This window comes from Neoarius graeffei, chromosome 12, assembly GCF_027579695.1.
Source record: "Neoarius graeffei isolate fNeoGra1 chromosome 12, fNeoGra1.pri, whole genome shotgun sequence".
In the NCBI taxonomy this organism is placed as follows: Eukaryota; Metazoa; Chordata; class Actinopteri; order Siluriformes; family Ariidae; genus Neoarius; species Neoarius graeffei.
This window is the reverse complement of record NC_083580.1, coordinates 17,398,459-17,424,287: the sequence shown is the minus strand read 5'-3', so window position 1 is coordinate 17,424,287 and position 25,829 is coordinate 17,398,459. Positions and strand designations below refer to the sequence as shown.

Genomic DNA, 25,829 nt, shown 5'->3' with positions numbered 1-25,829 from the left:
ACTTCACAAAATATCAAACTTTACCGGCCACTGACAAATAAATGGTACAATTTACCGGCCACTCAACAGTAACTTATTAAGACATGTTTATGGAAAGTTATTTTGTACTGTATTAAATTCAAGATGTCACTGGTTGCAATTTTTTTTGTAACGTAGACTACGAAATGTACTTTTGCGCGCGTGCCGTGTCCCCATGCATCCTTCTCACCTTTTTCACCCCTGACCAGTTTGCATGCCTGGATAGGGTTCTAGGCCAGCAGAAAATGCAATGAATTCGTACTCGCTGCCTTCCGAGACACTTTCCTCCATCTTGTCTGCCAAAGTTGATTTACCGCTTAACGCTTTGCCCCTTCAGTACTGAAGAGGCTCAGCCTTGCACCCAAGTGACGTCTTCCAACAGGCTACATGGCAGCTGACTGGTGGCATTAGAGCAGTGATACAAAAACGCTCACAACTTTCTCATAAATGGTCAAACATGCCTGAAACTGAAACTTGTCTTACAGGCTCTCAATATTACAAGTTACCAAACCATGCATGTATTTCTCATCTCATCTCATTATCTCTAGCCGCTTTATCCTGTTCTACAGGGTCGCAGGCAAGCTGGAGCCTATCCCAGCTGACTATGGGCGAAAGGTGGGGTACACCCTGGACAAGTCACCAGGTCATCACAGGGCTGACACATAGACACAGACAACCATTCACACTCACATGCACACCTACGGTCAATTTAGAGTCACCAGTTAACCTAACCTGCATGTCTTTGGACTGTGGGGGAAACCGGAGCACTCGGAGGAAACCCATGCGGACACGGGGAGAACATGCAAACTCCGCACAGAAAGGCCCTCACCAGCCACGGGGCTTGAACCTAGACCTTCTTGCTGTGAGGCGACATCGCTAACCACTACACCACCGTGCCGCCCCATGCATGTATTTATGTTACATTTTCCATTCCTTTAAAAAAATGGTCAAGATTCCCTCGCAAGACATTCATCATATTACCAACTATACATTTTTAATTGGTTGTAGTGCTACTGTCAAAGCTGTACTGTTACAGAAGATGAAACAGCACCCACTGACCAATCAGAACTGAGAATTCAACAGTGCTGTGGTGTAAATTTAACTGTTCAATCTTTTACTTTGTGGCTTATCTTGCTGAGGAAATGCTCAAGTCAATTTCTTTACTGTCTTTTTGCCTAAGGCATGCTTCACTGCCTGCATGGGCTTCCCTGAAACATATCAGGCGAAATTGCCTTAGCGTGGAAAACCTTTTTATTTTGTTTTAATTTGCTGAATATCAGCACAAAAACAAATTCTACCTGACCTCCCCAGTTGCCTTCATGAGAACATTTACTGCAAGTAAATTAACTAGAATTTGTCACATCTGCACAAACACTCAAGACTCCACTTCCCATGATTCACAGTGGCCTTCAAACATGGCTGCCATGGACTCCAACACCCATCACGTACCTCACCACTCACAGTCACCTCAGTTCTAATGACATGCACAATTACCACAGCAGACTATTTAAGGACTTAAGTTCTCACAATCCATTGTGAAGTAAATACTCAGTTACTGCTGGTCTGACTTTACCAAGCGGTTGTTTTCGGTTTTGTTTGCCTAGCACTGACTTTGACTGCTTTTGAACTTTGCTCATTTGCCTTTGCCTCTGATATCCTGTTTGTGCCTCGCCTGAACCTTGCCTGTCCCTGTTTTTGCTTTTGACTCACGTTTTGGATCTGTTTGCCTGAATAAAATCTCTCTACTGAAGTGTCATGTGGAAAGGGAGCTCCTGTGACATGTATTAATCAGAAGGTGGTATGATTTGAATTTCCCTCCGGGGATTAATAAAGTAATTCTGATTCTGATGTGGACAGCAGCTTAAGATTTAGATATTAATGAGGCAAAGATGGCATCATAAATACTTCTGAAATAAATACTCCCTATCTTCAACCCATCCCTGGCAAAATGACAATTCATTAGGTGAATTGTGAGCAAACAAAGAAACTATGGAAAGAGTGATGCGGGTCAAATTTTCTTCATAGAATTCTGTCCCTTGTAAGGTGAATAAATATAAGTGATGTCTTGCTTCTGCAGGAAAGAATCTGACTGCTTCATTGCACTGCTGTTTAGTTTCCCAGACAAGGAAACTGCAAAAGTGAGAAAAGTCATCGTGCAAGTAGAGATATGACTCCTTTAGGAATATGATATAGATTTGCAACCTGACACAGTTTACACCAGTGTGTTGATCTCCAAGTATAAACAGTTCCTTTCAAAGCATTGGCACCATTTTTTTTTTTTTTTTGCAATTTTCCTTTATTCTTCCACCAGATTGTTTATGATCAGTATGAGGTGGATAAAATGAGCCGTGCTGGAAAGATTCAATTCTACATTCCATCAATAACATTCCCTGAAGAAATGTTCTGGTACTACAGCAACAATATCACAGAAATTATCCCCAAGCTACATCTCCTCAGCCAGACAATTCAGTGTTTTTGCCACAAATCTGGGCACAACACATTGAGAGCCATGTTTAGTGTGTGTGTGAGGTCTGATACACATTTTTTTTTGTTGTTATTGTTGGTATTTTTGTTCTTCTTCCCTTTACTTCATTATCTTCTGTTCTTCTATGCATTATACTGTTCGCAAGAACATTTACAGATGAGAGTTGGTATTCATACAAATTTGGTCAATAATAGAAAAACATTCATATCTTATGAGAACTCCTGAATTTGAGTACATTTACGGAAAAGGGGATTCATCCTAATGTTAAACTCAACTGATCAGCTTCAAATCATATAATTGGCAATGAGTTTTATATACAAATTACATTGTCAAGTTTAAATAGCTAATTTATTTCAATTACACACACATTCATAAAACTGTCTTTTTTATATAGATGAATGTGTTACATCATGAGCGTCCACCATGACGGTGGATATACAAAGCAACTTGGATGGCAGCTGCTGAAAGCATGTCTGTAAACAACGCTGAATGTTCTCAGTATTACCACTATTTGAACAGTCGAGCGAAGATTCGATACAAAGAGAAGATGGATATGTGTGGTTTTGACCCATACTATTTAAAAAAGTCTGACTTTTCTGAAGATAAGACGCTTCTACCGACCATTGAGTACCCAGATATCGCGTTCTATCTGGTTTAGCTGACGAAGAATCAAGTCTGACCTTGGACAAAACATAGCCCATTTTCTGAGTGGGTGCCCAGTCTGGATTGTTTCTATCATATAATTTTGCTCGCGCTCCTAGAAGTGAAATAGTAATACACGTGTTAAAATTATAACAATGACTGAGTGAACCACAACAAGAGAACGCTCATTTTATAGCAAAATTCTAGCAATACGAAATAAAATTCTTCCATGATATTATCAAGAAAGCTTTTGAATCTCACCTGATATAAAATGATGACTGCAAACACAAGCTGTTTTGGTTTTAGCCTCTGTTAGATCAGCCCTGCCGATGTTGTTCAGCCATGCTTGTCTCTTCTTCGTACTAAGCCTCAGAGTTTCCTTGTTCTCTTTCCGAATCATGGACGGAATTCGAAAAAATCGGAATGTACCACAGGCACTGTTGTGACCACAACCGTATACAGCACAAAGATATGGCATAGCTAAAAGAACGCTTAAAGCAGAGGAAAAACAAAGAGTTGCGCACGTGTGACTGTTTTGTATGGAATGTCGCTTGACCCTGCATTTGTATATCCACCAACATGGCCGACATCTGGGTTTCTATTTTGCTTTGACGTCATTTGCAAGTCAAAGATTAATGATTGTAGCTTCTCATCTCATTATCTCTAGCCGCTTTATCCTGTTCTACAGGGTCGCAGGCAAGCTGGAGCCTATCCCAACTGACTACGAGCGAAAGGCGGGGTACACCCTGGACAAGTTGCCAGGTCATCACAGGGCTGACACATAGACACAGACAACCATTCACACTCACATTCACACCTACGGTCAGTTTAGAGTCACCAGTTAACCTAACCTGCATGTCTTTGGACTGTGGGGGAAACTGGAGCACCCGGAGGAAACCCACGTGGACACAGGGAGAACATGCAAACTCCACACAGAAAGGCCCTCGCCGGCCACGGGGCTCGAACCCAGACCTTCTTGCTGTGAGGCAACAGTGCTAACCACTGATTGTAGCTTGAAAATCCATAAATTAAGAAAAATATGTCAAACCATTTAATTAAGGAAAAAATAATGAACTCCATAAATGGAGAGAGTTAGTGTGTGTCTATGGCAGGTGACGTGATAATGACTGCATTACATCACCGGAAGGTTAAGTGCATACTGCCTTCAGGATATGCTCTTTCACAGTAAGTTGTCATTTTGTCATTTTTAGCTCTCTGTAAGCTTTGCCTTTTATGGAGTTCTGTGCGTGTCATTAAATTATGGTGGCCAGGAAGTGCAAAACAAAATTACAAATTGTGAAAACTTAGATTTTATAAAACAAAATTATATTAGCAAAACACTTTTACCAATTTCCATCATTTTCCAAATTTACATCTTGGAAAACAAATTGACAAGATGCGAAACAGTTTTACGAGCACGGAGACAAATTTACAAGTGGCGGAACACTTTTACCAGTCCCGAAACAAATTTACAAATGAAAATCTTCATAGAACTGTAATGTGCCAAATGTCGCAAGCGACCTGGAAGTATGGTGGCCAGGAAGTGATAGAGTGAGCAGTCAATTCGTGTTCTCTTCTATGGAGCTTATGGTGATGGAATGTCGACTGTGACCGAATGATGGTTTGCCCCTTTTGTGGAAAACACATGAACCGCTTAATGCGGTTTTGCTTTTCGTGTGGACAGTCTCTAGAATTTTTAAAGGACACGTACCAGACAGAAGGACCAAGCACACAGAGAACAAGACAACACAAATTGACCACTCACTCTATTACTTCCCAGCCACCGTACTTCTGGGTCGCTTGCGGTATTTGGTACATTCCCCTTCCGTGAAGATTTTCATTTGTAAATTTGCTTCAGGACTGGTAAAAGTGTTCTGCCACTTGTACATTTGTCTCAGCACTCATAAAAGTGTTTTGCTAATGTAATTTTATTTGATAAAATGTAAAAGTGTTTCACATTTTGTAATTTTCTTTTGCAATTCCTGGACACCATATTAAATGGAAATGAGCTGTGCCATGAACATGCTTGGTACTTTAGAGGTAACTGCTTTTATCAAGGGCGGCACAGTAGTGTAGTGGTTAGCACTGTCTCCTCACAGCAAGAAGGTTCTGGTTTCAAGACCAGTGGCCAACTGGGGCCTTTCTGTGTGGAGTTTGCATGCTGTCTGTGTGGGTTTCCTCCAGGTGCTCTGGTTTCCCCAAAAGACATGCAGGTTAGGTTAACTGGTGGCTCTAAATTGACTGTAGGTGTGAATGGTTGTTTGTCTCTATGTGTCAGCCCTGCAATGACCTGCTGACTTGTCCAGGGTGTACCCTGCCTCTCACCCATAGTCAGCTGGGATAGATTCTGGCTTGCCTGTGACCCTGCACAGGATAAGCAGTTACGGATAATGGATGGATGGATGCTTTTATCAACATACTGTATGCACAAAGACAATCAATGGTACCAAAACTTTTGGAATTTCTAGATTGGTTTGGCCCACAAAAAGATTGAAGTGATGAAATGTAATATATATATATATATATATATATATATATATGTTAGGGTTTTGCTGGGATTCGAACCTGGTTCGTTGGTGTGATAATCCAGCAAAACCCCACTAGGCCACCAGGGGGATGACTCAAATGCAGAGGCGTGAGGCGGAAGTAGAAAAAGTATCAAAAGGTTTATTTACAATATGTACAAAAAATATCCAAAAAGTAAAAACACAAAAACACTCAGAAGATATAAGGGAAAAAATAAAAAAAAATCCAAAAGTACAAAACAAAAGCCAAAAAAACAGAAAAGAAAAGGCAAAAATACCAAAGCTCAGAAGATCCAAAAACACAGTAACTACTAGGTCCAAAAGGAAAGCAAAATGCAAAATAAAGAACACGGTACAGAGGAAACTGGAGATAAACATAACAGCACAAAGACTCCGTGACAAGAGAACTGAACTCAGGGGGTATAAATACACAAACTAAATTGAACACAGGTGAAGATAATCAGGACTAAACAGGCAATTAACACAAACACAAAACACAGGAACAGTGGCGGCCTCTAGAGGCCAAAATAAACATGACACGAAAAGGAAATAACAGCAGCCTCTAGAGGCCAAAACAGTCCTAGTCCTAACAGGACCCCCCCCTCTAGGAGCGTCTCCTGACGTTCCCAGGGTGATCCGGATGGGCCGAATGGAAGTCCCGACACAGTTCTTTATCTAGGACAGGGGTTCTCAACCTTTTGCAACCTGGGCCCCACCAAAGCTGGTTCATTGCAGTTGGGGGCCCCTCTTCTCGCCCCGCCCTCATCCCCCCCCCCAAACACACTCACCCGCAGTGACGCCACCCGACCTACAGCACCTTATATCGACCGATAATAGATAGATAGATAGATAGATAGATAGATAGATAGATAGATAGATAGATAGATAGATAGCCCTGGGCTAGATTATTATTATTATTATTATCATTATTATTATTATTATTATTAGTAGTAGTAGTAGCAGCAGTAGCAGCAGTAGTAGCATTATCCATAGTAGACTAGCAGTAAGAAAACAACAAAAACAACAAATTATTTGGGTAGAGCTGAAATGGGGAAAGCAAAAATACAGTGTGGGGTAGTAGTCTTTAAAAAGACTGTTTGGGTTTTGCGCTGTATCGATGGATTGATGATAGTAGACTAGCGAGAGTCGGCACGAGTTAACTCGGCAAGAAACCAGACTAGTGTGTGTGTGGCAAGCACTCACACGGTGGCCACGGTATGCAGACTCACTCACATGACGTTGCGTCATGTTCGCGTCACGGGCTTAAAATAACCTACACACAAGATTTTATGATAGATTGATGATAGATTTTATAATAGTATTGATTTGTATGTAATAGTCCAATGTCCTGCATTTTGACATGGGTAAATGTGTTGCATCTGCTTAGCTACTATAGCCTGTTAGCCCCAGATTTTTTTTTTCCTCCATACATGAAGCCTACTCGCGACCCCCCTGGAGTACCTCCGCGCCCCACCAGGGGGGCGCGCCCCCCCGGTTGAGAACCACTGATCTAGGACATCCCGAGCAGGAACCCAGCAGTGCTCCTCAGGACCATAGCCCTCCCAGTCCACCAGATATTGTGGACCCGGCGGGAGTCAAGCAGGCGATGCACAGTGAACACAGTCTGACCCTGGAAGATGCAAGGGGGGGGGTTCCTAGGGGCAGGGGCATACGTAGATGTCAGTACGGGCCGCAACAGGGAAACATGGAAAGTGGGGTTGATCCTCAGAGTCCGGGGCAACTGGAGCCGGTAGGAGACAGGGTTCACCCTGCACACCACCTTGAAGGGGCCAATGTAGCGAGGAGCAAGCTTGCGGTTCTCCACCTGCAGCGGAAGGTCCTTAGTGGACAGCCAAACCCGCTGCCCAGGGCGGAAAGCGTGTGCAGGTCTTCTATGGCGGTTGGCCTGAGTCTGGTTGGTTCTGGAGGTCTGTATGAGGGTCTTCCTGACCTTGCTCCAGGTCTTGTGACACCGTCTCACATATTGGCTGACCGAGGGCACCCCCGCGTCCTCCTCCTGGTCCGGGAACAGAGGTGGCTGGAACCCGAATTGGCACTGGAATGGCGACAGCTTGGTGGCCTATGACTGCAGGGTGTTGTGGGCGTACTCTGCCCATGGCAGCCAGGTGCTCCACGATGTCAGGTTATCCATAGCCAGGCCTCGCAGGCTGGTTTCCAGGTCCTGGTTGAGCCTCTCCGTCTGACCATTGGACTGTGGGTGAAACCCAGAGGAGAGGCTGGCAGTGGCTCCGATGACCTTGCAGAACCCGTGCCACACTCGGGAGGAGAACTGGGGCCCTCGGTCTGAGACGATATCCTGGGGAAGACCAAAGACTCGGAAGACATGATTAAACATAAGTTTCGCTGTTTCAAGAGCAGAGGGGAGTTTGCACAGTGGTATGAAGCGGCAGGCCTTGGAGAATCTGTCAACTATGACCAAAATGACCGTGTTACCTTGTGACTCAGGGAGACCCGTGATGAAGTCGACTGCCACGTGGGACCAGGGACGCCGGGGAATGGTCAGAGGATGCAGGAGACCCTGGGGACGCTGTCGTGGGTTCTTGGTTCTGGTGCAAACCTCACAGGACAGGACAAATGACCTTACTTCCTTCTCCATGTTAGGCCACCAGAAGCGTCATTTCAGGAAGTCAAGGGTCCTCCGAGCTCCCGGGTGGGCGGTGAGAGGGGAAGAGTGACCCCACTGGAGAACCTTGGCCCGGGCTTGATGTGGGACGTACAAGAGGCCCGGTGGCCCCGTCCCAGAACCGGGGGCCTGGCGTTGGGCTCGTCGGACAGCCTCCTCAATACCCCAGCGGACAGGGGCCACAATCCGGGACACAGGGATAATAGGCCCGACTTCATTCTCCCTGTTAGTGGCAGAGAACAGCCTGGACAGTGCGTCAGGTTTGGTGTTCTTGGAGCCGAGGCGGTACGAGAGGGTGAAGTCAAACTGACTGAAAAACAGGGCCCACCTAGCCTGTCGAGGGTTCAGTCTCTTGGCTTGCTGGAGGTACTCCAGGTTCTTGTGGTCAGGGTCAGTCCAAACCAGGAATGGATGTTGCGCTCCCTCCAGCCAGTGCCTCCACTCCTCAAGGGCCAGTTTGACCGCTAGCAGTTCTCGATCCCCCACATCGTACCGGGACTCCGCAGGACTCAGGCGGTGGGAGAAGTAAGCGCAGGGGTGCAGCTTTCCTTCCGAACATTGAGAGAGCACCGCGCCGACACCACTGTCCGAGGCGTCCACCTCCACGATGAATGGTTGGGAGGTGTCCGGGAGGACCAGAATGGGTGCCGTGCAGAAGCGGTCCTTGAGGTCTTTGAACGCCTTTTCCACCTGAGGAGACCAGACATAAGATCCACCTGTCCCTTTGGTGAGGTCCGACATGGGTGCTGCTACAGAACTGAAGTTCCTGATGAACTTGCGGTAGAAGTTAGCGAATCCTAAGAACCGCTGAACCTCCTTAACGGACTTGGGAGTAGGCCAGTCCCAGACGGCCAGGGTCTTGGCAGGGTCCATTTGGAGTTGGCCTGTCCGTACAATAAATCCCAGAAAGGAGACCTCGGGAACATGAAATTCGCATTCCTGGGCCTTGGTGAACAGATTGTTCTGTAGCAGCCTCTGGAGAACCTGGCGGACATGGTGGCGGTGCTCCTGCACGGTCTTGGAAAAGATAAGGATGTCGTCGAGGTAGACAAAAACGTACAGGTTAATCATGTCCCTTAAGACGTCAATGATTAGGGCCTGAAAAACAGCTGGTGCGTTGGTGAGTCCGAAGGCCATCACCTGGTATTCGTAGTGCCTAGACGGGGTGTTAAAGGCAGTCTTCCACTCGTCTCCCTGTCGGATACGGATGAGGTGGTATGCGTTCCGTAGGTCCAACTTGGTGAAGACGGTGGCGCCTTGGAGCAGGTCGAAAGCAGTGGACATCAGCGGAAGGGGATATCGGTTGCACACAGTGATCTTGTTCAGGCCCCTGTAGTCAATACATGGTCGGAGCCCCCCATCCTTCTTGCCGACAAAGAAGAAGCCGGCACCAGCAGGTGAGGTGGAGGGTCGAATGAACCCAGAGACCAGGGCGTCTTTGAGGTATTCCTCCATGGCCTTGTGTTCTGGCTGAGAGAGGGAAAACAGTCTGCCACGAGGAGGGGTAGTCCTAGGGAGCAAGTCGATGGCACAGTCATAGGCCCGGTGCGGAGGAAGAACCGCCCTGCTCTTGCTGAATACCTCCTTGAGATCCCAGTACTCTGTGGGAACTTGAGATAACTCGGTGAGATCAGGGGGCTCGGCAGGAGACACAGGAGAGCTAGAGAGCAGACGAGGCATGGCATGCAGGGCCCCATTCCACAACCTGGCTTGTTACCCAGTCTATGCGAGGGTTGTGGCGAGTAAGCCAAGGAAGGCCTAGAATAACTGGGAACTCAGGTGAAGGAATCAGGTGCAGGGATATTTCTTCCTTGTGACCTTGAGACTGGAGGAAGACTGGAGAAGTAACTTGGGTGACTCTTCCATCACCTAACACTTGGCCATCGAGGGCAGACACAGACAGTGGGACTTCAAGAGGTGCAGTCGGAATATTGATGCTTTGGGCGAAATGAATATCCATAAAGTTCCCAGCTGCCCCTGAGTCTAACAAAGCTTGACAAGAGTGGACAGACTCACCCCAGGAGATGGAGACCGGGATGTAGATTCCTTGGCCAGGGAGTCCGGGAGAGAGGGTAGGCCCCGTCACAACCCTCCCTCGGCTGGACGGGGCGGTCCTTTTCCCAAGAGTTCGGGACATGATGCTCGGAAGTGACCAGGCTTGCCACAGTAGATGCAGCACTTGTCCCTCCTTCTGCGCTCCCTCTCAGATGCGGAGAGGCGAGTACGACCCACTTGCATGGGTTCTGGACAGTCACTGAAGGAGGTAGACGGTCTCCAGGTAGAGGTAGGGAGGCTGGGGGGGCTCAAGGCTTGGTGGCGTTCTCTCATCCTGTTGTCCAGACGAATAGCATGTGAGATGAGGGTTTCGAGGTCACTTGGGCATCCAATAGAGGCCAGACAGTCCTTGATGGGGTCAGACAGACCATGGTGGAAGGCTGACACCAGGGCAGTCTCGTTCCATCCACTTACTGCTGCGAGCGTCCGGAACGAGATGGCGTAATCTGCGACGCTTCCTCCTTGCCGGATGGACATGAGCTTTCGGGCTGCGTCGGTACTGATGTCTGCCTGATCGAAGACCCGAAACATCTCTTCAGAAAGCAGCTGGAAATCAAGGCACTCAGGTCCCTGTCTTTGCCAGATAGCAGTAGCCCAGGCTCGCGCCTTACCAGCTAATAAGGTGATCACAAAGGCAATCTTGCGGCGATCCGTAGTGTAGGTGGTAGGCTGAAGCTCAATGGTGAGTTGACACTGGGTAAGGAACTCTCGGCACTCACTGTGCTTGCCATCGTACCTCTGTGGTGCAGGAAGGCTGGGTTCGCGAGGTGAAGAAGGCAGCATGGCAGGAGGCACAGGAGCGGGAGCTGGATCAGGAGATGCAGGCAGAGATGTCAGCTGTGCCAGGGTTTTCCCAATTTGTTGAAGCAGTTCCTCATGGCGAGCAAGGGCCTCATGTTGGCTGGTGAGCGTACGTCCATGAGCGTCCATGGTCGCTCCGAAGCGTGTCAAAGCTGCCATAATTCCCTGAAGGTTGGCCGGGTAGACAGTTGAAGCAGCCTCTGCTGAGTCGGCCATGACGGAATCTTTCTGTTAGGGTTTTGCTGGGATTCGAACCTGGTTCGTTGGTGTGATAATCCAGCAAATCAAAAGTATCAAAAGGTTTATTTACAATATGTACAAAAAATATCCAAAAAGTAAAAACACAAAAACGCTCAGAAGATATAAGGGAAAAAATAAAAAAAAATCCAAAAGTACAAAACAAAAGCCAAAAAAAAACAGAAAAGAAAAGGCAAAAATACCAAAGCTCAGAAGATCCAAAAACACAGTAACTACTAGGTCCAAAAGAAAAGCAAAATGCAAAATAAAGAACACGGTACAGAGGAAACTGGAGATAAACATAACAGCACAAAGACTCCGTGACAAGAGGACTGAACTCAGGGGGTATAAATACACAAACTAAATTGAACACAGGTGAAGATAATCAGGGCTAAACAGGCAATTAACACAAACACAAAACACAGGAACAGTGGCGGCCTCTAGAGGCCAAAATAAACATGACACGAAAAGGAAATAACAGCAGCCTCTAGAGGCCAAAACAGTCCTAGTCCTAACAATATATATATATATATATATATATATATATATATATATATATATATATATATTTGCAATTTTCCTGATTATTACTTTAACTTTATCATTCTTTTATCTTGCATTATGAATTTCATGATGCACATTTTACATATAAATTTAAAGAAACAGTTTTAATACTGTGAATGGGAGTGTGAATGGTTGTCTGTGTCTATGTGTCAGCCCTGTGATGACCTGGCGACTTGTCCAGGGTGTACCCCGCCTTTCGCCCGTGGTCAGCTGGGATGGGCTCCAGCTTGCCTGCGACCCTGTAGAAGGATAAAGCGGCTTGAGATAATGAGATGAGTTTTAATACTCACAGCTATGGGCTGTGCTTTTTATTTTCTATTGACATTAAAATATGTTTCATCTCATCATCTCTAGCTGCTTTACCCTTCTACAGGGTCGCAGGCAAGCTGGAGCCTATCCCAGCTGACTACAGGCGAAAAGCAGGGTACACCCTGGACAAGTCGCCAGGTCATCACAGGGCTGACACACAGACAACCATTCACACCTATGGTCAATTTAGAGTCACCAGTTAACCTAACCTGCATGTCTTTGGACTGTGGGGGAAACCGGAGCACCCGGAGGAAACCCATGCGGACACAGGAAGAAGATGCAAACTCCGCACAGAAAGGCCCTCGCAGGCCACGGGGCTCGAACCCAGGACCTTCTTGCTGTGAGGTGACCGCACTAACCACTACACCACCGTGCCGCCCCTAAAATATGTTTATAAATGAAATATATTTTAAGCAACTCATAATGGAAGACTTCCTTTTGGTTCCTGAAGTTAAGGGTAGGATGAGGTGTAGACTTAGTATTACAGTTTTTTACAATAATTTTCACACTTGTCTCAACACCATGTTCACGTTTTCAAAACATTTAACACATTCACCATATCTGTAGACTATATGAGCTAAAATGAGAATACTTTTGCATTGCTTTCATACAAAAAAACCCATTCAGTGACAACTCACCGCTTTATCCTGTTCTACAGGGTCACAGGCAAGCTGGAGCCTATCCTAGCTGACTACGGGTGAGAGGCAGGGTACACCCTGGACAAGTCACCAGGTCATCACAGGGCTGACATACAGACAACCATTCACACTCACATTCACAGTCAATTTTGAGTCACCAATTAACCTAACTTGCATGTCTTTGGACTGTGGGGGAAACCGGAGCACCCGGACAAAACCCACGTGGACACGGGGAGAACATGCAAACTCCGCACAGAAAGGCCCTCGTCAGCCACGGGGCTCGAACCCGGACCTTCTTGCTGTGAGGCGACAGCGCTAACCACTACACCACCATGCCATCCTCAGTGACAACTTCTTCCAAAATTCATACATACCTCTCTGTCAGTATTCACAGCCAGCAACATTCTGGACAATTACAACAATTTTGCAGACATTTAGATTCTCTGTTCAAAACAGTTAACTTTCAGTTCAAAAGCTAAAAATTTCCATCTAAATTATGCTGCATTTCAACTACTGTAAACACATGAATTCCTGTCAGATTAGTCTGATGTGAACTGAAATTTAATTCCGTTTATTTGCAGCCTTGTTACCATCTGTACAAAAGTGGTGATTTTTATAGTATATTTCATATTTGCACAAGTGAAATTCATAAAATTTTTACTCAAAACGTAGTGGATGGATAAGCCGTTTCAGCTAAAGACCTACCCAGGTATTTCTGTTTGTGCCCTGTTACCACATATATAGGAGCCATCTTTGGATTGCCATTTGCTTTCCTTATGTAGTAATGCATGTGAGTAAATGTAGGATGGATGTAGCAAGATGCAGAGGAAGAAGATGTTAAGAGAAGAGCTACAGCCATTGTTTTTGATGAAATCAGAGGCACAATAATTGACCATGTGGTAAATCATGGTCTGTCCTTGAGGGATGCAGGTCTGAGGGTTCAACCAAACTTACCTAGATCCCCAGTGGCATCAGTAATGAGGATTTTCAGGCAAACCAACAGGTACTCTACAGTATTCGGACTGAAGGCATCTGATTGATGTGTACAGTGGTGCTTGAAAGTTTGTGAACCCTTTAGAATTTTCTATATTTCTGCATAAATATGACCTAAAACATCATCAGATTTTCACACAAGTCCTAAAAGGAGATAAAGATAACCCAGTTAAACAAATGAGACAAAAATATTATACTTGGTCATTTATTTATTGAGGAAAATGATCTAATATTAAATTTCTGTGAGTGGCAAAAGTATGTGAACCTTTGCTTTCAGTATTTGGTGTGACCCCCTTGCACAGTAATAACTGCAAATAAATGTTTCTGGTGACTGTTGATCAGTCCTGCACACCGGCTTGGAGGAATTTGAGCCCATTCCTCTGTACAGAACAGCTTCAACTCTGGGATGTTGGTGGGTTTCCTCACATGAACTGCTCACTTCAGGTCCTTCCACAACATTTCGATTGGATTAAGGTCAGGACTTTGACTTGGCCATTCCAAAACATTAATTTTATTCTTCTTTAACCATTCTTTGGTAGAACGACTTGTGTGCTTGGGGTCGTTGTCTTACTGCATGACCCACCTTCTCTTGAGATTCAGTTCATGGACAAATGTCCTGACGTTTTCCTTTAGAATTCACTGGTATAATTCAGAATTCATTGTTCCTTCAATGATGGCAAGCCGTCCTGGCCCAGATGCAGCAAAACAGGCCCAAACCATGATACTACCACCACCATGTTTCACACATGGGATAAGGTTCTTATGCTGGAATGCAGTGTTTTCCTTTCTCCAAACATAACGCTTCTCATTTAAACCAAAAAGTTCTATTTTGGTCTCATCCATCCACAAAACATTTTTCCAATAGCCTTCTGGCTTGTCCATGTGATCTTTAGCAAACTGCAGACGAGCAGCAATGTTCTTTTTGGAGAGCAATGGCTTTCTCCTTGCAACCCTGCCATACACACCAGTGTTTTTCAGTGTTCTCCTGATGGTGGACTCATGAACATTAAGATTAGCCAATGTGAGAGAGGCCTTCAGTTGCTTAGAAGTTACCCTGGGTTCTCTTTATCTATTTTTAGGACTTGTATGAAAATCTGATGTTGTTTTAGGTCATATTTATGCAGAAACATAAATTCTAAAGGGTTCACAAACTTTTAAGCACCACTGTATATATGTATACAGTAGTAGTACTGTGATTTGACATAGTATCTTTGGCTCACTACTGTAGGACACAGCAGTTACCTCCCACAGGGGAAACGGGAAGAATATTTATGTCTCAACAGGAGGATGCAATAGTTGATGAACTGTATGAAAGACTTCCAGCAGAGAGGCAGAATTTACCTGTATTTGTGATTATATGGGACAATGTGGCCTCTCATCACTCCTGTCAGGTCACAGAATGGTTTACAGCTCATCCCTGGATGTTATTATTCCTACCACCATACTCTCCTTTCCTCAACCTCATTTGAAGATTTTTTTTTTTTCTGCACAGAGATGGAAGGTTTATGACCACCATCCACATGACCAGATGTCCCTTTTAGGTGCAATGGCTGCTGGTTGTATGGACATAACAGTGGAGGACATCCAGAGATTTTTTTCCCTCAGTGTATGGTAGAAGAAAGCATTCGGTGGGATGTTGATGAAAATTTATGGCCAAATGTAGAGGACAGGATGGATTAGGCCAGGCCAACAGTGTACCTCTGAGACACTGATGGACAGTCTATATACAAATTACTGTACACAGTGAAAGCTTGCTATTTGGCATTTTTGGTATTGAATGTTATGTATTTTAAGTAATTGATTTGTAATATATTTTTCTTTTACAGTATATTGCACATATAGCTGAATTTCAGATTTACTGTATTTGGCGTGACAATACTTACTGTCGTACTTTTTTCTTTTATTTTGCAACGCAACACTTTATAAAAAATATAGGATACAGTAACACAGAGTATATATGCACTTTGCATATATAGGTTGTTTGTGTTTGTTCATTGTACTTTGAGGAACAAAGTAGTCTTTTAGGAGAGCGCATGTGCTATAGGTACAGTATGGCAGCATAAGTCACTTTTGGGTTAAGTCTGAAGTGTTTTGGTGCATTTTGCACCACAAGTTAACTGATGTGCTCAGATACATGTTTGTAAAGCACACTGTTTGAAGAGTTTTGAAAAAGTGGACATGGTATTGAGACAAGGGTGAAAATGATTGTAAAAAACTGTAACTGCCATTATGTCAGTGGATGTTTCTCAGAATGGTAGTAAGACAGACGTGTGCTTATGTTTGTGTGTGACAGCAGTAGAGCTTAATGGTTTGATGAACTCTGCAACACAGAACGTGTTGCCAAAGAGATTTATTGGTGTGTGTATTCCTGTGTCTGTGCACATTATAAACATTATGATGGCAGTAAAGTTTAGCTTTGGTGCTGATCGAGGTTCATGGTGCATCTGTGTGATGGCAATACGTAAATTTTAGTAGGGCAGGTGGTACAATTTAGAGTGTGTGATCATGATGGTAGCACAGTTTAGTGTGTGTCTGGTTGCACACTTACAGCAGTGAAGTTTAGTGAGGTGTGTGTGTGTGTGTGTGTGTGTGTGTGTGTGTTTTATGCATTTGTATGTTCTTCTGCTGCTCCAATAAACAAACAAATTCCAGAACTCCATCACCATCATACCCTCCTACTGAGAGTGTTTATATAGAGTGCAACTCCAATTCCAAAATCATTGGGACACTGTGTAAAATAAAAGTAGAATGCAATGAGTTGCAAGTCATTTTCAATCTATATTCAATTGACTACAGTACAAAGACAAGATATTTAATAATGAAATTGAAACATTAGTGTTTGTTTTTTTTGTCAGTATACACTCAGTCTGAATTTGTTACTTTGTTACATCACCTTTTCTTTTAACAACACTCAGTAAGCGCTTGGGAATTGAGGATATAAATTGTTGATGCTGTGAAAGTGAAATTCTATCTCATTCTTGCTTGATATATGACTTCAGTTGCTCAAAAGATTAACCTCTTCATTGATATATTTTATGCTTCGTGACGCACCACAAGGCGGCACGGGTAGCATTGTCGCCTCACAGCAAGTAGGTTCTGGGTTTGAGCCCAGTGGCTGACGGGGGCCTTTCTGTGTGGAGTTTGCACTTTCTCCCCATGTCTGTGTGGGTTTCCACCAGGTGTTCTGGTTTCCCCCACCATCCAAAGACATGCAGTTAGGTTAACTGGCTACTCTAAATTGCCCATAGGTGTAAATGGTTGAGAGAAGAAAATCTCTATAATAATCCAGTAGAAGGCAACGGGAAACCACTACCATAATCCTTCCCAAGAAACTTTGATGGCTGAAGCCGTCAGAACAGACCTGCCATTAGGCAGAACACGAAAGAAGAACACACCACACATTTTCAATGGGAGGCAGGCAGGCCAGTTTAGCACCCACACTCTTTTACTATGGAGCCATACAGTTGTAACCCTGCAGAATGTGGCTTGGCATTGTCTTGCTGGAATAAGCAGGGATGTCCCTGAAAAACACATCGTCTGGATGGCAGCATATGTTGCTCCAAAACCTGTATGTACCTTTCAGCATTATTGGTGCCTTCACAGTTACCCAATCCATGGGCACTAACACACCCTCATACCATCACAGATATGGGCTTTTGAACTTTGTGTTTTGTAACAATCTGGATGACTCTTTTTGTCTTTAGCCCGGAGGACACGGCATCTATAATTTACAAAAACAGTTTGAAATATAGACTTATCAGACCATAGCACACTTTTACACTTTATGTTAGTCCACCTGAGATGAGTTTCGGCCCAGAGAATTTCTTAACATTTCTGGATGTTGTTTATATATGGCTTTTACAATGCAGTGATGAACGGTGTTTACCAGCAACAGTTTTCTGAAGTGTTCCAGAGCCCATGTAGTTGCCCTTTATACAATTATATCCATTTTTAATGCAGTGTTTCTTGAGGGCTTGAAGATCACAGGCATCCAATATTGGTTTTCAGCCTTATCCTTTACGTACAGGGATTTCTCTGGATTCTCTGAATCTTTGAATGATATTATGTACCATAGATGAATTGCAAATTCTTTGCAATTTTACACTGAGGAACGTTATTCTTAAATTGCTGTACTGTTTGCCCACACAGTCTTTCACAGAGCAGTGAACCCCTCCCCATCTTTACTTCTGAGAGACTCAGCCTCTCTGGGATGCTCTTTTTATATCCAATCATGTTACTGACCTGTTGCCAATTAACCTAATTATTATTATAATTTTTTTAACATTACACAACTTTTTACAGTCTTTTGTTGGTCCTGTCTCAACTTTTTTTGAAACATGTCACTAATTTTAAAAAACAATAAAATTTCTCACTTCCAACATTTGATATACTGTATTTGTACTATTTTCAATGAAATATAGGGTTTCTATGATTTGTAAATCATCACATTTCTGTTTTACTTACATTTTACAATTTTTTTTAGAAATTGGGCTGTACGTTATAGCTCTGGTGTGACAATCCTGTAAAACCATTGTGTCAGGTGCTCAGGTTGTATTTGAGTGGAAATTTGTATGCTTACATCATATGGCAGATCATATACATCAAATATCATCATTCCTGAACTTCCGGTATGAAACTAGTCTGTCTATACAGTGACTAGCAAGAGCCACAGCTTATCATGAGAGAGAGAAGAGCACAAGCAAACACAAATAACAGAATTAGAGTTCAATCTTTCACTATAAGAGTGAGCTCAGTAACTGTGACAGTCATATTGATATGCACTATAAAGTTATTTTATTCTCATAATGCTTCTGTAATACTGGGAAATCATGAGGCTCTTATACTTTGCATCCCAAACTGTTTACTACTCTAGTAAATAGTACAGTATGTCATGATTACTTTGGTGTCATTACTATTTACATTAACTACTTAGTATGCGTTGTGCGGTTTGGAATCTTACCATAAATTCTGTCTATATGTGTGTGCCCTTGCTGCTGTTTTTCCTAATGTATGTTTCAATAGCATTTTTAAAGTTGAAGTGTATTTTCTTGCAGCTGAATAGCTGAATTATGAAGGACGTAGCTCAACATGGCTGAGTCGAAGGCATACAAAGGTGCTGCTGGCAGCCACCATCCTACTCATGTCTGACCATGGAACAGTTAACCTAACTGCATGTCTTTGGACTGTGGGGGAAACCGGAGCACCCGGAGGAAACCCACGCAGACATGGGGAGAACATGCAAACTCCACACAGAAAAGCCCCCATCGGCCGCTGGGCTCAAACCCAGAACCTTCTTGCTGTGAGGCAACAGCACTAACCACCAGGCTTGTAGTACCTGAGTCCAGGACTTGGACTCGAGTCCAACTCATGCCCTGATTTTAAGGACTCGTGACTTGACCTGGGCTTGAGCACTGATGACTCGTACTTGGACTCAGACTCGTGCATTAACTGCATTTGGACTCGTAAATTGGAGATGAGGACTCTGATTTTTCATACATGATGTATGAACATTCACCTGTTCGTACATCATGTTCTGCTATGTGTTCCATATGTAGAAGAACTATTGAGGAGATGACGGGGACAACCTCGAACTTCAATCGTCATTTGGCAAGACTACACCCAGAGAAGGAAGTGACACGCTGTGTTCATTGCTCTGTTGATAGCGGGACTTGCTTGCTGACTGATAAACTACAACCCCGATTCCAAAAAAGTTGGGACAAAGTACAAATTGTAAATAAAAACGGAATGCAATGATGTGGAAGTTTCAAAATTCCATATTTTATTCAGAATAGAACATAGATGACATATCAAATGTTTAAACTGAGCAAATGTATCATTTAAAGAGAAAAATTAGGTGATTTTAAATTTCATGACAACAACACATCTCAAAAAAGTTGGGACAAGGCCATGTTTACCACTGTGAGACATCCCCTTTTCTCTTTACAACAGTCTGTAAACGTCTGGGGACTGAGGAGACAAGTTGCTCAAGTTTAGGGATAGGAATGTTAACCCATTCTTGTCTAATGTAGGATTCTAGTTGCTCAACTGTCTTAGGTCTTTTTTGTCATATCTTCCGTTTCATGATGTGCCAAATGTTTTTTATGGGTAAAAGATCTGGACTGCAGGCTGGCCGGTTCAGTACCCGGACCCTTCTTCTATGCAGCCATGATGCTGTAATTGATGCAGTATGTGGTTTGGCATTGTCATGTTGGAAAATGCAAGGTCTTCCCTGAAAGAGACGTCATCTGGATGGGAGCATACGGTATGTTGCTCTAGAACCTGGATATACCTTTCAGAATTGATGGTGTCTTTCCAGATGTGTAAGCTGCCCATGCCACACGCACTAATGCACCCCATACCATTAGAGATGCAGGCTCCTGAACTGAGCGCTGATGATAACTTGGGTCGTCCTTCTCCTCTTTAGTCCGAATGACACGGTGTCCCTGATTTCCATAAGAACTCCAAATTTTGATTCGTCTGACTACAGAACAGTTTTCCACTTTGCCACAGTCCATTTTAAATGAGCCTTGGCCCAGAGAAGACGTCTGCACTTCTGGATCATGTTTAGATACGGCTTCTTCTTTGAACTATAGAGTTTTAGCTGGCAACGGCGAAGGGCACGGTGAATTGTGTTCACAGATAATGTTCTCTGGAAATATTCCTGAGCCCATTTTGTGATTTCCAATACAGAAGCATGCCTGTATGTGATGCAGTGCCGTCTAAGGGCCCGAAGATCACGGGCACCCAGTATGGTTTTCCGGCCTTGACCCTTACGCACAGAGATTCTTCTAGATTCTCTGAATCTTTTGATGATTTTATGCACTGTAGATGATGATATGTTCAAACTCTTTGCAATTTTACACTGTCGAACTCCTTTCTGATATTGCTCCACTATTTGTCAGCGCAGAATTAGGGGGATTGGTGATCCTCTTCCCATCTTTACTTCTGAGAGCCGCTGCCACTCCAAGATGCTCTTTTTATACCCAGTCATGTTAATGACCTATTGCCAATTGACCTAATGAGTTGCAATTTGGTCCTCCAGCTGTTCCTTTTTTGTACCTTTAACTTTTCGAGCCTCTTATTGCCCCGTCCCAACTTTTTTGAGATGTGTTGCTGTCATGAAATTTCAAATGAGCCAATATTTGGCATGAAATTTCAAAATGTCTCACTTTCGACATTTGTTATGTTGTCTATGTTCTATTGTAAATACAATATCAGTTTTTGAGATTTGTAAATTATTGCATTCCGTTTTTATTTACAATTTGTATTTTGTCCCAACTTTTTTGGAATCGGTGTTGTAGCTAGTGTTAACCCTCTCTCATGTTATTTGCCCTGTTGATAGTGGGCGGGGCTTGCTGAACAATGAACAAGCTTTTTATCTGTCGCCTATTAACTAAAACGGGGCAGTCAAGCAGTAACCTAAAGGCAGCAACAGCCACCATCAAATGTTGCAGTTGGAGTCTTGTTCTTGGATTCGACTTAGATCAACAGTGGACTCGGACTCAACTCAAAATTTTCTTTAATGACTTGGACTTGGGCGGCACGGTGGTGTAGTGGTTAGCACTGTCGCCTCACAGCAAGAAGGTCCTGGGTTCGAGCCCCGGGGCTGGCGAGGGCCTTTCTGTGTGGAGTTTGCATGTTCTCCCCGTGTCTGTGTGGGTTTCCTCCGGGTGCTCCGGTTTCCCCCACAGTCCAAAGACATGCAGGTTAGGTTAACTGGTGACTCTAAATTGACCGTAGGTGTGAATGTGAGTGTGAATGGTTGTCTATGTGTCAGCCCTGTGATGACCTGGCGACTTGTCCAGGGTGTACCCCCGCCTTTCGCCCGTAGTCAGCTGGGATAGGCTCCAGCTTGTCTGCGACCCTGTAGAAGGATAAAGCGGCTAGAGATAATGAGATGAGATGAGACTTGGACTTGATTTGGACTTGAACACTGGGGATTTGAGATTGGACTCAGCCTCGAGGTTTAGTGACTCGACTACAACATTGCTAACCACTGCACCACCATGCTGAGTTTTCCATAACTTTACATCCTGAAGCTTTATGTAGTTTAAAATGTGGAGCAAGCCAAAGCTCTTTATAAATTATTCATTCAATCATTGGCTATACCGCTTATCGATTGAGGGTCATGGGAGAGCTGGAACCAATCCCAGTTGACTTTGAGCAAGAGGCGGGGTACACCCTGGACAGATTGGCAATCTGTCGCAGGGCTAACACTGAGGCTACATCCACATGACAACGGCAACGAGATTTTTTTTTTTAAATATCGCGTCCACATGGGCAACGGATCAGTTACATTTCAGGTCCATATGGCAACGCAACGCAACGCTTGCTGAAAACGATGCAATACACATACCACACCTCTAGGTGCGCTGTAAGACGGTCCCATCGGAGACACCAGAACAATAGAAGAAGTAGACGCATGCGCATAAACCCCTTCTTCTGTAGCTTTAGCCACATAAAGTTTTGATTATTAATCAGTAGTGTAAAACGAAAGACGCGGAAAGAGGAATGAATGGGGGTAGATGGAGAGAGAGAGGAATGAATGGGGGTAGATGGAAGCCGGTACGCCAACATTCTGATATCCTCCAGAATTCTTTAATGGTCCGGAATAAATTGAATGCTACACGTTGATGGATTACTTTCTTCTACGCCCTTTTTGAGGAATGTATTGTCGGATTTAAACCAACATCTGAAGAGGTGAGATCGCTCCTTTTTTTCCTATTTTTGCTGGTGGGATTGGTTTTGTTTTTGGAAAGCGCACGGGCGGTGCGCGGTTTTGGTTACTGCCTCTGCACGGTTTAGACTAGTTATAGGATTTGTTGACAACTCGCATCGAGTTCGTTACACTTCTACCCGGCGTGAAGCACTGACAGTCATGTGGTTGTGACGTCTTCGTAAACAAATCCGTTCTACTCATCCAGACGACTTCGCAACGGTGCCGTTGCCAGATTTTTCCACTCTGGAACCCGTTCTCAAAAGATTTCATTTTGGGGCACCCAAAACGCCGGTGTCGTGTGGATGCCAGGCCGAAACGATAAACAATTTTATCAGATTCACCTGAATCCGTTGCTGTGTGGACAGGGCCTCAGAGATTAACAGCCATTCACACTCATTCACACATGTGGGCAATTTCGAGTAGCCAGTTGACCGAATAGGTGGGACTGTGGGAGGAAACGGGAGCACCTAGAGGAAACCCATACAGGCATGAGAAGAACATCCAAACTTCAGAAAGGCACCAGTCGACCAGCAGATTTGAACCCAGAACCTGCTTGATGTGAGGCAACAGTGCTAACCACTGAATCATTGTGCTGCCCTTTTCATAAATTAATTATTAAATAATCAATACACAAAGAGTTCATGGTCTCACCCTGTGTGTTGCTCTTAAAGCTGAAGGACTGGAATCCTCCAGTGAGTACCGAAGCATCGATAGGATCAACACCACACTCACTGTGACTCCGCCTATAGAGTGTCACAATGACGATCAGCATCACCACGGCAACTGCACCTCCTCCCAGGCCCGAATATAGAGCCACATCGCTGCTGACCTCTGCCTCCGCTGATAGATAGATAAAAACATACTGATTACAGATTTTGAGAAACGTTTAATCAGATTTCTGACAAGAATTGTCATTGGATTTGTGTTTCAGTGGCACAAGTAACATTGGTTGCTCTGTATCGGGGTGTTGGGTGAAATTTGACAGGAAATTTGCATATGTTGTGCACCAACTCAGATATGAAATAACGTGATAAGACTGCAACTTCAGGCATAAAATAAGTCTGAATACAGCCAATTCAGAGAGAGAGAGAGAGAGAGAGAGAGAGAGAGAGTAAAGAAATCAAAATGGGAGTGAATGTCACAAATTCCACTTCATAGTATCTTGCAATGTAAGGATATGCTTTTGTGTTGTTTTGTTTGTCATCTACTCTTTGTATCCTGTCTCTACCTCTGCCCCGTCATTGGTCGATTATTCTAATGTGTTCACCTGTTCTGTGTCTTACATTGATTGTGTTTCTGTTACTCCTTCCAAAGACTTATGGTGCTTTCTGCTCCAAGAAATCTAAGCCTTGTGCTCTGCTTCAGTGTTTCCTGGATTTGACACTGCTTGTGGTGGTGGTGGTGTTTTTTTCTTTAATTTTGTTGTCTACCTCTGCTCTGACCCCTGCTATGGAATTAACAACGCTTCTTGTATCACCCAAAATATAACGCATATTGAGTTCACATACTTCCATCCTGTCTTCTGTAAAGTCTTACCTTGAGGAACCTTCAAATCATGCAGGAGTTTTTTATCTGAAATCAACAAAGATATGCACCCACACACACACACACACACACACACACCATACTGATAAGGGAATGCAATGCTTCATGAGCAAATGTATATTTATTATGTTCATTGGAAATTAAATCCTATTTTAGAGATAAATATTTAATTATTATAATGAGGAGGAAAACAACGATGACTCACCTTGAGTACACAGATCGCCAGTGCAGTTCTCTGTGTCTAGCGCACTTCCATTACACACCTTCCCTCCATATTTGGGCTCTGGGTTTACACACTCTCGACCTCGCCAACGTTCACACTCTGAACTGCATATAGACCAGAAAGACCACCTGGACCAGCCACCATCCACTACACGCAAACACAGACATACACAAGCCTCCATTATTACTTACACAAACACGACTCATTTTGGTTCAGTTCTCCAAACACTTTCTGTGCTTCTCCAAGTTCAAACCTGTATACAGTATTTAGATCTCATTAATCCCATGTTTTTTTCTTTCCCAGCTGACAAATAATCAGTTTATTAATATAAATTATTTAATTATATAGGATGTAAATTATGAAGCACCTAGTGCGCTATTCCACCCAATTCACTACAAAATTACTTCAGCAAAGTCAGCTTACACCTTCAGAAGAATTATCTGATAGAGAGATAAATTTGTCAATTGGGCAAGCACACACACACACGCACAAACACAGCATGAGGGAGACGACTGAAACAAATTAATAATGTGTGGCTGACTGATCAGGCTGCCTTGGTTTGATAACAGGATGTTTTGAAGATTCAATTTCCGAAGAGAATTAAGACGTGTGGTTCTTCAATGTGGTTCAAGGTGAAGTCATCACATAGCCAGCCTTCTGTAGTTAGCATCATTACATGGCCATTATTGTTTTCTTAATATTGATTGATCTCACTGATTTTTTTTTATTTTATTTACAATTATTCTCTCTATCTGTGCTATTTTATGTGTGTTTATGTTTGTCTACATACAACCCCAATTCCAAAAGATTTGGGACACTGTGAAAACATAAGAGAATGTGAAGATTTGCAAATCATGGAAACCCTATATTTCATTGAAAATAGTACAAAGACAACATATCACATGTTGAAACTGAGAAATGTTTTTTTTTTTTCATTTTGAATTTGATGTCAGCAACACATTTCAGAAAAGTTGGGACAGGGGCTACAAAATATTGAAAAAGTTGCGCAATGCTTAAAAAAACTAATTAGGTTAATTGGCAACAGGTCAGTAATATGATTGGATATAAAAAGAGCATCCCAGAGAGGCGGAGTCTCTCAGAAGTAAAGATGGGGAGGGGTTTGCCACTCTGTGAAAGACTGTGTGGGCAAACAGTGCAACAATTTAAGAATAATTGTCCTTAGTGTAAAGCTGCAAAGAATTTGAGGCTCACATCATCTGTGGTACATAATATCATTAAAAGATTCAGAGAATCTGGAGAAATCTCTGTATGCAAGAGACAAGACTGAAAACTGACATTGGATGCCTGTGATCTTCAGGCCCTCAGGCGACACTGGATTGAAAGCAGAAATGTGTCTGTCGTGGAAATCACTGTATGGACTCAGGAACACTTCAGAAAACCATCATCTGTGGAAAAAGTTCATTACTGCAT

General features: G+C 43.6%; 1 protein-coding gene across 1 annotated transcript in view; it reads right to left on the bottom strand.

Moving 5' to 3' along the window:
• unc5da (unc-5 netrin receptor Da) overlaps window positions 1-25,829 on the bottom strand; it is a 168,138-nt gene that overhangs the window by 54,940 nt on the left and 87,369 nt on the right. The window contains exons 7-9 of the mRNA XM_060936616.1: window positions 24,381-24,545; window positions 24,167-24,202; window positions 23,282-23,470 (exon numbers count right to left, since the gene is read on the bottom strand). Of these exons, the coding sequence (XP_060792599.1) occupies window positions 23,282-23,470; window positions 24,167-24,202; window positions 24,381-24,545 (390 nt within the window). The remainder of the gene's footprint in view (window positions 1-23,281; window positions 23,471-24,166; window positions 24,203-24,380; window positions 24,546-25,829) is intronic.